Source organism: Phoenix dactylifera, chromosome 1 (genome assembly GCF_051530095.1).
Source record: "Phoenix dactylifera cultivar Ajwa chromosome 1, Ajwa_hap1_PhDact_Kaust_v1.1, whole genome shotgun sequence".
NCBI lineage: Eukaryota > Viridiplantae > Streptophyta > Magnoliopsida > Arecales > Arecaceae > Phoenix > Phoenix dactylifera.
Window position 1 is genome coordinate 57126765 of NC_143190.1, and position 13966 is coordinate 57140730.

At 37.1% G+C, this 13966-nt stretch overlaps 1 protein-coding gene and 1 long non-coding RNA gene across 2 annotated transcripts; one reads left to right on the forward strand and one right to left on the reverse strand.

Moving 5' to 3' along the window:
• Positions 1-512: 512 nt before the first annotated feature.
• LOC148715421 (uncharacterized) lies at positions 513-4421 on the forward strand. Its single transcript, XM_088712502.1, has 2 exons — positions 513-1827; positions 3115-4421. Exons 1-2 carry the CDS (start codon positions 513-515, stop codon positions 4419-4421), a joined length of 2622 nt encoding a protein of 873 aa, XP_088568628.1.
• Positions 4422-6676: 2255 nt separating this feature from the next.
• Positions 6677-7723, reverse strand: LOC149768768 (uncharacterized). Its single transcript, XR_016398500.1, has 3 exons — positions 7624-7723; positions 6984-7527; positions 6677-6879 (listed from the first exon to the last, which is right to left on the reverse strand). It is a non-coding gene; the product is annotated as an uncharacterized LOC149768768 (long non-coding RNA).
• Positions 7724-13966: the final 6243 nt, after the last annotated feature.

Consider the following 13966-nt stretch of genomic DNA (forward strand, 5'->3'; position numbering starts at 1 on the left):
TAATACATTGATATGTTATGTTAAATAATTTAATATTATATTAAATTATTATTCTATAATACATAATGTTATAGTACTATATTATAATAATATTATATTACATTACATTAAAAAGACGTGTCTTTTAAATACGCCTCTTTATTTCTTTTTTAAACCCCATCAGATCCGATAGAGTTATCTAATAAAAATCTCTCCTCTCTCTGGCTCTCTGGCCTCCCTCTGGTTCCCGAAAGCCTCTGCCTCTCTGTTCTTCTTCCCGAGATACTCTTCTCTGTTGTCATTCCAAGAGTGCGGTTCTGGGCTGTTCGACAGTATCACTGCATCTGCGAGTGTACGCTTGGAGTGATCCAGTTGTTGTATCCTGGAGGATAGGCCGCCATTACCTGCTACACCGAGATTCAATCTCCGAGGGGCGCGATCTATTCTTAAGGACAGTGAAATCACGCCTCAACTGATAAGTTCTTCCTTCTCTCCATCTATAATTTTTCTTACAATCTTAAGAATAGATCGGCATGGATTCTGCTATGATTACTGCTAGATCAATTCCTGATACTTCTAAAATTGAGAGTTTCAATGGTATGTATTTTAAGAGATGGCAAGAACGTGTTTATTCTGCATTGGATATGCTTAATTTTGCTCAGTATTTAAATCAGTCAAAACCGATAGAAGGGTCTGAAGATTTTGATGCTAAATTCAAAGAGTGGGAACATGGAAATAAAATCTGTAGATACACAATTCTGAGTACACTGTCCAATGAACTTTTTGATGTCTACTGTTCATACAAAGAAGCTGCAGAAATTTGGAAAAATCTGAATAAAAAATATGTGTTAGAAGATGCTGGAATACAGAAATATGCTATAGGAAATTTTCTGCACTTTCAAATGTCCGAGGATAGGGATGTGTCATCCCAAATACATGATTTTCATAGGTTAGTCACTGATCTTAAAAATGAAGATATAATGCTTCAAGAAGTTTTCCTAGCCGGCTGTTTGATTGAAAAATTACCTGAGTCTTGGAAAAATTATAAAAATAGCATGAAGCACAAAAGGAAACATATGAGTCTTGAAGATGTTATTGTTCATATTAGAATAGAAGAACAAAATCGAGTCAGAGACCGAGAACAATTGGCCAAGGAAATGACTTCAAAAGCCAATGTAATAGTCAGCAAACCAGGTGGGTCTCGTTCAAAATCCAAGAAGCCTTATCTCAAAAATGATAAGAAACCTAAGTTCCAAGGTCCTGTTTTTAAAAAGAAAGGAACTTGTTTTGTTTGTGGAAAACCTGGACATTATGCTAATCAATGCAGGTTTAGAAAAAGGAATGATATATCTGCTAAACCAAATGCTAACTTGGTGGAGACAGATATTATTGCAGCAGTTGTGTTTGAAACCAACATGGTTATGGGAGCAAAGGACTGGGTGGTAGACTCTGGGGCTACCAGACATATTTGTGGAAATAGAAGTGCGTTTACTTCCTACACTCCATTGAATGAAGGCGAAGAACAAGTGTTCATGGGTGATTCGAGACCCTCGCCAGTGGTTGGCAAAGGAAAAGTACTCCTCAAGCTAACATCAGGAAAAGTCTTTTCCCTAAATGATGTGCTGCATGTTCCTAATATCCGTTGGAACTTAGTATCTGTTTCTTTATTAGGAAAGGCTGGAGTTAAAGTGTATTTTGAGTCTGATAAAATTGTAATGACTAAGAACAATGTTTTCATTGGGAAGGGTTATTGTAACCAGGGTTTATTTGTCTTGAATGTAACCGAAACTATGAATGAAAATGCATCATCTTTTGCTTATTTGATTGATTCTGTTGATGTATGGCATGGTAGATTGGGACATGTTAATTTTTCTTATATCAAGAAAATGAAAGACCTAGGCTTGTTAAATAATATTACCTTTGGAAATGTGAATGACAAATGTGAAGTGTGTGTAGAATCTAAATCTACTAAAAAGAGTCATAAGTCAATAGAAAGAGAAACTGAATTACTTGGATTAATACATTCTGATTTAGGAGATTTGAAAAACACTCCAACTAGAGGAGGAAAAAGATTTTACATAACTTTTATTGATGATTATTCTAGATACACTAAGGTATATCTACTTAGGACTAAAGATGAAACTTTTGAAAAATGTCAGCAATATGTTACTGAAGTAGAAAATAAATTTAATAAGAAAATTAAAAGAATAAGGACTGATAAAGGAGGAGAATATGAGTATAATCTCTTCAATAAATTTTGTGAAGATAAAGGTATAATCCATGAGATTACCCCACCATATTCTCCTGAATCTAATGGAGTTGCTGAACGTAAAAATAGAACTTTAAAAGAAATGATGAATGCTATGTTAATAAGCTCAGGAGTACCTCTTTATTTGTGGAGGGAAGCTATTCTTTCTGCTTGTCACATTCAAAATAGAATACCTTATAAAAAATCTGGTAAGACACCCTATGAGTTTTGGGAAGGTCATGTACCTAACCTTACATATCTTAAAGTGTGGGGGTGTTTGGCCAAAGTTCTATTACCTGAACCAAAGAAAAGAAAGTTGGGACCTAAAACCTTTGATTGTTTATTTATTGGTTATGCATTAAATAGTGCTGCTTATAGATTTTTGGTATTAAAATGTGAATCTAATATTATGGAACCCAACACTATAGTAGAATCTAAAAATGCTGATTTCTTTGAACACATCTTTCCTATGAAACTAGGTAAAGAAAAAATTGACTCTCTGCCTCATAATAAACAAGAAAAGGAGGCACATGAAAATTATAAAATTGATTTAAGAAGAAGTAAAAGAACTAGAAAAGAGAAAAATTTTGGAAATGATTTTTACACCTTTCTTGTTGATAATGAACCTCAAAATTATAAAGAAGCAATAACTTCAGCTGAAGCACCTTTTTGGAAGGAGGCTATTAATAATGAAATAGAGTCTATTATGTCTAATCATACATGGACCTTAGTTGATTTGCCTCTAGGTGCTAAATCAATTGGTTGTAAGTGGATTTTTAAAAGAAAGTTAAAACCAGATAATTCAATTGATAAGTTTAAAGCAAGATTAGTAGCAAAAGGATACTCACAAAGAAAAGATATTGATTATTTTGACACCTTTGCACCAGTTTCTAGAATTTCATCTATTAGAGTACTCATTGCATTAGCATCCATTCATAATTTAGTAATTCACCAAATGGATGTAAAAACTGCATTCTTGAATGGAGAATTAGATGAAGAAATTTACATGGAACAACCTGAAGGTTGTGTTGTTCCTGGTAATGAACACAAAGTTTGTAAATTAGTAAAATCCTTATATGGATTAAAACAAGCACCTAAACAATGGCATGAAAAATTTGATAAAGTATTGATATCTAATGGCTTTCTAATTAATGAGGCTGATAAGTGTGTTTATAGTAAGGTTGTTAATAATGTTGTTGTAATCATTTATTTGTATGTTGATGATATGCTTATAATGGGAACTGATTTGAATATAGTTATAGATACTAAGAAATTCTTAGCTTCAAATTTTGATATGAAAGATATGGGTGAAGCTGATGTAATTCTTGGGATTAAAATAACAAGAAGTTCTAATGGACTTATGCTATCACAAGAACACTATATTGAGAAAATTTTAAGAAAATTTGAGCAATATGATAGTAAACCCGTATCTACTCCATATGATGCTAGTATACATTTAAGGAAAAATAAAGAAAATGGTATTTTACAAATAGAATATGCTCGTATCATTGGTAGTTTAATGTTTTTAGTTAACTGCACTCGTCCTGATATTGCTTATGCAGTAGGAAGATTGAGTAGGTATACTCATAATCCTAGTAAGGATCATTGGAGTGCTGTTCATAGAGTACTAAGGTACTTGAAAGGAACCATTAATTATGGTCTGTTATATCGTGGATTTCCAGCTGTACTAGAAGGGTATAGTGATGCAAATTGGATCTCTGATTCAGATGAGATGAAATCCACGAGTGGATATATCTTTACTCTTGGTGGGGGTGCAGTATCTTGGAAATCATCCAAGCAAACATGCATCGCTCGGTCTACGATGGAGTCCGAGTTTATTGCCTTAGAAAAGGCAGGTTCTGAAGCTGAATGGCTTAGAAATCTTGTGGGAGATATTCCATTATGGAATAAACCAACACCTTCTGTGTCTATTCTTTGTGATAACCAAGCTGCTATATATCGAGCTAAGAATAAAGTTTATAATGGAAAGAATAGACACATAAGGTTGAGACATAATATTGTAAGGCAGCTGCTTGATGATGGGATTATATCCCTTGAGTTTGTAAAGTCAGAGTTGAATTTGGCCGATCCTTTGACAAAACCACTAGGTAGAAAACTAGTGAGTGAAACATCGAGGGGGATGGGACTAATGCCTATATCAAAGTCAATAACGATAGAAACCCAACATGTGTGATTGGAGATCCCATGAAGCATGTTCATATGGGTAATAACAAGTCGCTAGTTGACTGTGAGTACACTATCATATTTAATTTGAAAATCCATCCCTATGGTGTAGATAGTGCAAACTGCAGTAGATAAGGATGAGGTAAAGCTCTTAATGGATACCATAGTCCTTAAGGATGGTGTGTCTACCTGCAGTACACACTTGATGGATCCACCTATATGGGTGTGGGAGTGGGGCCGCTTCCTATGAGAATTAGGCAGTTCTCTAAAGCACTCATGAATATCCAGGTAAGGTGCATGGCCTATTTGCACCAACCCGTTTAGAACAAGCCCAGAACTTGAGAGGTCAATGTGGGCTATGAGTCACTGATTTACATAAAGGACTTTTGGTTCATAGAAATTTCATGTTTCACCAAAAGTTCTGTAAGTCATACTTACTAGTCCTAAAAATGGTTCATAGTCTCAAAGACACCAATTTAATGCATTGAACTCTCGCGCTCGTTAACTTATTATTGAATTTTAAAATATGTGGGGGATTGTTGGAATATTTTAAAATTCCAATTCTGCCCTTCTTTGCTTTTTGCCTTTTTGTTTAGTGTACTTCCTTTAGTCCCACATTGGAAAGAGATAAAACTTAAAAGGTCTTTATGTAGTATTCAGCCTTTCTAACTTGGTGAAGCAAAGAAAGTAGGTAGCCCACACGCGCATGAGCCCAATGGAGGTCCAAGCCAAAATTGGCGAATCCGATCCGGAAACGTTTAACCGGGCGCGTCGCGCTCAATTATCACGTGCAGGGGGGGACCCCGCGGGTGTGGGCTTGAGTCAGGTTTCTTTTTGCCGTTTTATTTTTTGAATTGTTTTGAATAAAACGTCGCGTCTTTGGTTCTCTCTTGATAAAACGGGCGTCTTTAAAAAACACCTCTTTCATAAAAAGACGTGTCTTTTAAATACGCCTCTTTATTTCTTTTTTAAACCCCATCAGATCCGATAGAGTTATCTAATAAAAATCTCTCCTCTCTCTGGCTCTCTGGCCTCCCTCTGGTTCCCGAAAGCCTCTGCCTCTCTGTTCTTCTTCCCGAGATACTCTTCTCTGTTGTCATTCCAAGAGTGCGGTTCTGGGCTGTTCGACAGTATCACTGCATCTGCGAGTGTACGCTTGGAGTGATCCGGTTGTTGTATCCTGGAGGATAGGCCGCCATTACCTGCTACACCGAGATTCAATCTCCGAGGGGCGCGATCTATTCTTAAGGACAGTGAAATCACGCCTCAACTGATAAGTTCTTCCTTCTCTCCATCTATAATTTTTCTTACAAAAACATGACTGATTACGAGAAGAAAAGGTGATTTTTCTAGTAGCACTGGTTTCGTTTGTGGATAATGGATTGACCGTGGGGAGTTCAAAAATATGCACTCCACAATTTTGGTGATAGTTCTCAGTTGCTCCTGCATCAGTTTCAGGATATCAGGATGAGCTGCGAGAAGTGACTCAGGTGGCTGATAAGGTTGCTTATCTTGGGCGAATGAATGGGTTTGCTCATGTATGGGAAGATGATCCTCTTGATGTAATTAGAATGCTCCTAGCCATGCATGCAACGGCACCTATCTTGAGCGTCCTAGGTGAGTATATGTTTTGATCTCAGTTATTCATAAAAAAAAACTGGAGCATTTTGATTTTGCTTTTAAGCCAGATTTTTGTATGAAACTGCGTATACACAAATTTTACCATAAGCCATAAAACGATACACATCATGTACCAGTAGACAACCATGTAGGAAATACTAGATAGAAACAGTGGTTTGAATCACGAGCACGGAAATGGTTGAGGTCAAGGACCATGAGAGTCACTATAAAAGCAGAGAGGAATTTTTTTTTTATTTATTTCTTTAAAAGATTCGGAGCACTATAAAAAAAACTAGTTATTTCCGACGTTTTTTTATAGCTTCTACGGATGCTTATTAGCGTCGGTGAAAACCCAACAGACGCTACAGAAAGCGTCGCAAAAGCGTCGGCGATACATGAGTGGAAAAAGTTTTTGTCGATGTAAAAAGAAAGCGTCGGCAAAACCAAGGCTTTACCGACGCTTACTGAAGCGTCGGCGTACATTGTTCTGTCGATGCATTAAAAGTGTCGGCGAAAGCGTGCCAGCCCGTGCCAAGGGTTTTTAACGACACTTTAAAGCATCGGGAGTGGTACTTTTTTTAAAAAAAAAGAAAAACAAATGCATATTAAGAAACATATTATACCAATATGAAGCTGCATTACATTTACATCAAGACAAACATTCAGATAATTCGAAACATTCATATTGTCATATATGATTAAATTTACATAATAAGTTTAGAATTACAATATATTTTAAAAAATATAAGAAAAATATATATAAAACTCCTTAGATAACAGTCTAAAAAATATCAGGAACCGGATTCAGCACAATCATCATCTCTACAAGCTGTTGAAGTATCAGAAATCTACAAAAAAAAAAAAAACTTTAGAAGTTAGGAATATGAAAATCATTATTCATGCAAAATAAGTGATAATTATGTAAAGTCATCAAATACATAGAGTTATTTACCTGAGGAGGGAGAAATTGCTGTAACATAGATGAAATATGCTCAAGTTGAGACTGCAAAGTTTGTTGATTCTGCTTCAGCTCTGCCAACTCTATCTGATTGCGATCTTTTATATCTTCAATTGTTGCCCGAAGTCTACTAACTTCTGCATCGCTACTACCTTCTCCAGCATTTCTTGTATACATGCCTACTGCAGACAACTGAGTGGAGGTAACACCAACGCCATAACCACTTACTCGACTATAACGCTCTGGGCCCAATAATTCAGCGAGCACTTGAGCTTCGACTTGGCTGGTTGCGTCGGATGATGATGACTCTCCGACGCGCTCTGAAATAAGAATTGTTGCCCTGTCCTATATCTCTCAAAAGAAAAGATCATATTAATGTATGCCAATAATAGAACTAATAATAATATCGTTGAAAGATTCAAAGATGAATATATACAACTATATCTCTTGACTCCTCCCAAACAAAACTGTCATCTCGGTGGGTGTGAGTCATCTTATAAAACTCCACTTTAACAGGCTCCCTCCCATTATTATCCATCTACAACAAAAAATATATTGGCAAGCTAGTTATCTTGATACATGCTGTATGATAGAATAGTTAAAAATAGTTTCAATGAATTTCAAAAAAACTTACGAATTCAGCTCTAAGTCTAGCATAACTCATCGAGCCTGAAGTATGAGGAACAGTCTGAGAGGCTCGTGCAGCTCTACCAATGTTGGAATATGTCTTCCCCCCAAAAAAATAAACAATATAATATATTTAATGTATAAATTTGTAATATATATTATTAGTAAATATGATCTAAGGTATTGAAAAAATATACACAACCTGAGCTTTTTCGGAAAACCAGTAGTGGACAAGCTCCCTCCACTGATGAGGAATTACATTAGGAGGACAAACATGGGCAACCTCCTCTTTTGTCATACCATCGTACTTCCAGTCCGCCTTTAACTTGGCCCTATATTCTTTCCACTTGCGGTTGACGGACTTCAACACCAACTCATGGCTCTCTTTAGGAAGCAAAAACTTACGCTATACCAAAGTAATTAAAGAATGTTATAATAATGTTAAATCAAAAAATAAAATTGTGATAGTAAGTAAATTCAATTCTTTACCTCAATAACTTTAAGAAGCTCAATCTTATACGAAGGAAGCATTTCATTCTATTTTGTATAGTTGAGTGGACACAATTGACCCTTCCGCGCAACCGATTCTAGAAAAGTCGATAAAATGCTTGCAGCCCTCTTGATAGGCTGCCCCAGTTCATTGCAATGGACCACGATCTTCTTATCCTCATGTAGGTTCCACACGTCCCGTGCTCGAGTGGGTCCTCGTGTCCTCCTCACTCTTCCCGGTCCATTTATAAAAATAAAATAAAATATCCATTAATTAAAACATTAAAAGCAAATGATTTAATATAATTAGATTGTAAGAAAAATTAATATATAAAATGTAAATAAAATTACCCTGGATATGCACGTCATCCATGTCTGGACAATCAGTAGGTGACACGTGCTCAGACTGAGACTCGTGCTGAGTATGGAACTCGTGTTGCTGGGACTCGTCAGGCTGCTGGGACGGCAGGGACTGATCGGAAGAAGATCCCACGGATGTGTGCTGAAACTCAACATCTCTGAATCGTTTTTCTTACGGCATGTTGTTACTTAGTATGCACAGAAAGAATCAAGGATATTCATCAAAAGAAGAATAAAGAAAAAAAATTGAAAGTCTGTTGAGCTGGCGCCTCGAAAACTGTACCTGGACACTATAATCAGATAAACTTGGCCCAATGTATAGAGAGCGTGCAATGTGAAGCTCGGATTGCAATGTAGAAAATGTTATGTGGATGGCTAGAATTTGCAATTGAAAACTACTTTGTACTGCCCAAATCCTCCCAGAAAGTTCTAGGCCTACTCTTTGGGAGGCCTAAAACTCCCGAATTCACTTTGTTTTTCTTCCCTTTTGTATCACTTCATTAAATCAATCAAATGATGGTGACTATTGTCACCTTTACTCAAAAAAACAAAGAACAAAACAAGGAATATAGAGAATTCCAAACTAGTAATGGCATGCATATTCCAATAAACATTGTCAAGAAATTAATTTTTTGCAATGGGAGAAATGTAATCCATAATAAAGTGGGATGAAGATGCAGGGCCCTAATCTACCTTTGATTTGTTGACTGCCTGGGAAATATTTTTAATATTTCTCCAGCACTAAGAAGCATTTCTAGGAATTTTTCTCCTTTGCAACCGCCGAACTTGGCTTAATTTTTATCAAGAAGTAATTACTACCCATAGGTAGCTGAATACCAGCAATTTGAACCCCAAGATTCATGAAAGGCCACTGACCTATCTGAATGTGTAAACTATGGGCCACTGGTCTTTGCAATTTAGGATGCATTCACTTGGGAAAGTAATGATAGACTTATCAGTATTAACCATTTGGTAAGTGGGATCCCAGTAGTTGGCAAACACATTCCTATTAGCAACACAATAATCAAGAGAAGCTTTAGTAATCATGAACACATCATCAACATATGATATGCGACAAATTTTAGATCCATCAGGGTGATACTAAATCCTTGTTAGTCTATGCAACCACCCCACTCTATTGTGGACATTATTAAGAACTTGAGAACATAAATTAAATAATTAGGATCATGAGGGGTCCCCTTGCCTAATGCCACACACTTACCTTTAAACCAATGATTAGGCTTCCTATTAATAAAAAGCTGCGATGGTGGGGGTTGATATGCAGGTCATGATCCATTGGATCCACATACTAGGAAAGCCCATTAATCTAGAAAGCACCTAATAAATATTACAATCAGCCATAGAAGCAGCATGCCTGGGGCAAATGAGGTTTCCTAATAAGGGCTTCACATGATTCACTAATAATTTGGCAAGAATTCTATAAGCTACATTTTATAAGGAAATGTGTCTATATCTTTCACAGACATGGTTTTTTTTTTTTGGGTACCAACATGGGTAGATTCCCGGTGCTATGAAAAATACTCAAAAATCATACACAAAATTAGGCCCATATGATGCTGAGAAAGAACCCTAAACTTGCCACATCTCCAAACTAAGAGCGAAATTAAAATCATGGAGCATTCAAATGCACAAAAAGAGGTCTTCTGAAGGTAAAATACGTGAGAAGACCACTTCAGCTCAAACAATAAAAAATGGCAATGCCAAAAACTGTATTTGAACAAGCTCGAAGGGAAGTTCCTTAAGATTCATGCTAAGATCTACTGGTGGGATCGGATAACTCTCGATGGACATGAGACCTCCAGCATGACTCTACAGGAGAATACAAGAAAAGAGAATGGAAACAAGAAATTAAAATGGAAGCTACAAATTGGTACTGGACAAAAAGCTTCATTTTTGTAACCTATTTTTGCCTCTAAAAATCTTTTGATTTACCTCTTTCTCAGGCGGAGAGAGATGGGGTCGGCCGGTCGGCGCCGCAGAGGAGAAAGGAGGAGAGGAGGATGCGGACGGTCGCTCGGCGCCGGAGAGGAGGGAGGAGGAGAGGAGCTTGGCGTCGGACGTCGCTCGGCACCGGAGAGGATAAGGGTTGGTTGCTCGTCGTCGGAGAGGAGGAAGGAAAAGAGAAGGATGCGGACGGTCGCTCGGCGCCGGAGAGGAGGGAGGAGGAGAGAAGCTTGGCGTCGGATGTCGCTCGGCGCCGGAGAGGACAAGGATCGGTCGCTCGTCGTCGGAGAGGAGGGAGGAGGAGCCAGAGGAGCTAGGGCTTGATCGATCGGGATGCAAAATGAGGATGAGGGGGACGGCCATTGGTTTTATTGCGAATTTGACTTTTGACGACGCTTATAATCATCTTAGGAAAGCGAATACAACGACGCTAATAAGCATCGTTTATTCCCCACGCTTTTTAAAAAGCATCGGTCTTTTCTGCAAGGTTATGACGATACTTTTGCGCGTCGTCTATTCTTCGAAATTGCCGACGCTTAATTGAGGCGTCGGCAAATTTTGGTGCAGTCCCTTTTTTTCCAACGCTTCCTCCTAGCATCAGGAGAAAAGCGTCAGGAAAGGCCCATTTTCCTGTAGTAGAGGGGACTTCCATTTGTATATAAATATCTCATGATTTTCATTTGGAGGGGAGATTTCCACTCATATATGAGGAAAAATTAATCTTAGGAGCATATTTAGGAAATTTAAAAGTATTAGACTAAATTTTCTACAAAATCAGGGTTACTGGCCTACCCATATCTGGATGGAGGCATGTGTTATACACTGCCTTAAGAACATGAGTCATTCCTTATGTGCAGGTTTGCGGTAATCTCATCCTCAATGTATAACAATCTGGCTCAACCTGATTCTTTTTGGGCGAGGATGATCGCTAGAGAGAGGCTTGACCAGATCGACGTCTTCAAATGCCACGGGCACGAGCACAGTTAGCTAAGTCGAGCTGCGCGTTCGCGATCACCAACCCAATCTCATATAGCCCGATATTTGGATTGCTAGAGAAAGGAAAACTATTTATGCAAGAAGACTTGCTTTCTACATATTCAATGTGGGACTAAACAAGATAAGAGTTTTAAAAATTTTGAAATACTTAATAAATAGGAGATACGATTGGTTTTGATTTTTTTTGGAAATTTAAATCTTTTGCCTAAGTTAAAACTCTAACAATCTTATACAAAAGGTTTAAATTTAGAAAAAACATAAAGAAGAATATTAAGGCTCACCCACGTGTTCACCAACTAATCCCATATAGCCCAATTTAGGCTTATAGAGAAAGAAAAACTATTTAAGCAAGAAGACTTGCTTCCACAAATCCAATGTGGGACTAAACAAGAAAAGAGTTTTAAAAACTTCGAAATACTTAACAAATAGGGGACAAGATTGGTTTTGATTTTTTCAATTTTTTTTTTCTAAGTTAAAACTCCAATAGATATAGGCTCCATCCAAATAAATTATTGGCTCCATGAATTCAGCAAGAAATCTAGCCTAATTCTACTGGATTTTCCAAACAGATCCTAAGCAATAATACTATTTAGGAATCAAACCTCGGACCTCTATTTATAGATTAGAGGGGTATGGCCACCAAGCTAAGCCTGAGTCATATCATAAGGGAGAAGAAGTCGCAGTTTTCTCTTTTAACGCGTTTGACAACCGCTGCATGGCATAGCAAAAGGGGTGTCTTCTTTGATGGAATCCCAGCTTTGTAAGAGTAGGAATAGATGTTTCTTAGGGCGCAACTCTCAGACCGGTCTATCTGAAATTTGATAGGTTGATATACTCAATCAGCTACTAAGTAATGTAATCAGATATTTATTATCATTTGAAACGTAACTTATTCAACATCTATTCGTTCTACTTCAATTCCACCTTATTTGCTTCTCACTATGAATAGTTAGATCCTTGATGGAGGGTACTGAACTTGCTGTCAACCTGATCATCCAGGATACAGAGAAAGACCTGGACTAACATTGGCTTGCATTCTCTCGTTGATATGTGAAATATATTTTCCAAGTCGCAAAAAATATAAAAATTAAATCGATTTTTGCTTAAAAGAAAAGGCAATAGCTTCCATGCAGCCAAGTCTAACAGCCGTGACCCAAATCCAAGCCGTTCACTCTGTACGTAATAGTAGAGATACTGATTAAGATCTTAATACTGCATCCGGATGGAGACCAAAATATAGGACTACAGTTTCTATACCAAGCTAGGTTGGTTAGAGTTGCAAGAACTCAGAGACAAATAGAAATACCGGCTGATGTAAAGATATAAGCATGAAGGTGTTGCATTTTCTTGATATAGTTATTTCTTTTTTCTCATTAATTTAAAGTAGAGTACATTTCTCTATACCAAAAGAAAAGGACACGTCCTTCTGCATGTAACTTGTTGAGATTCATGCATCTTCACCTCTAGTAGTTTTGCATTTCCACTCATAGATTCTTCATTATAAAACGCCATTTCAGACATATACCTCCCTTCCCTCTCATATACATCTCCCCACCCCCCTCGAATTAATACACCCATCCACATAATCTTTGACGCAGGTAAAGAGAGAAGAAAAAGGCATGCTATTAATTGAAAATATATTTATCAAATGCATTTTAAGTATAAATTAATTGCTGATATTATAGTCATTCAATTAATACTTCATTATATTGAACAAGATCCATACATGCATGCCAACCTTTTAAGTGCACACGACAAAAATTCTCGAGCTAATAAATGCTGGCTTGGCATCTCCTTTCCCTACGGTCCACATGCATTGCACCAATGCTCCTAAGTTATACCAACTCTCTCGAGCCACACGACATGAGAACCTTTTCTCATGCAGGAATTGCAAGCCCTTTGCATTACTTGGAGCCAAAATATTTATGTAGTTATACCTTTCTCTTTTTATGTGTCCAATTTTTAAGGTTGATTTTGATGTTCCATGTAATTAGGATAATAGTTGTGGATGAGCATGTTTGCTAAACTGGGATTGGCAATCAGCTTGGGGTTCCCCCTAAACCTTTTTTTTTTTTTTAAATTGGGGGGGGGGGGGGGGTGCTAGATAAAAAAAACAAAAACAAGAAACTATATCCTGAAGTAACCAACTCCTATGCACTTTCCTAGTAAAAAATTCCATATGCTAGATCTTTGGCTCCAAAGGCGACTCTAAAACAGTAGTACGTACTCGAGAATTATCGTCCAACAATATGCTAATCATGCATATTATAGGACACCAAATCTTATTTTCACTCCATCCATTCAATGGCTATTTTATATGTTTATGGAGAAGAATCAATCTACAATGTTGGTATGACACTGGTAGGTGGTAAACTATCTCATGCACAAAGTTCTTACATAGAATTGTTGTAATAACCAATACCTTTCAGGTTTTTTTGTTAATCACATCCAATATTCTATTGATATTATATATAAAAACATATTGTCACCATTTACAATTTGATCAACAAAGGACGACTTAAATTACAACGGACACATTG

What these genes read in the sequence shown, in the direction of transcription:
- LOC148715421 (XM_088712502.1), top strand. Translation starts at nt 513, where the DNA reads ATGGATTCTGCTATGATTACTGCTAGATCAATTCCTGATACTTCTAAA. An exon ending in TTCTGTTGATGTATGGCATG is followed by an intron (nt 1,828 to 3,114) that starts GTAGATTGGGAC and finishes CCTTTGCACCAG; the next exon opens with TTTCTAGAATTTCATCTATT.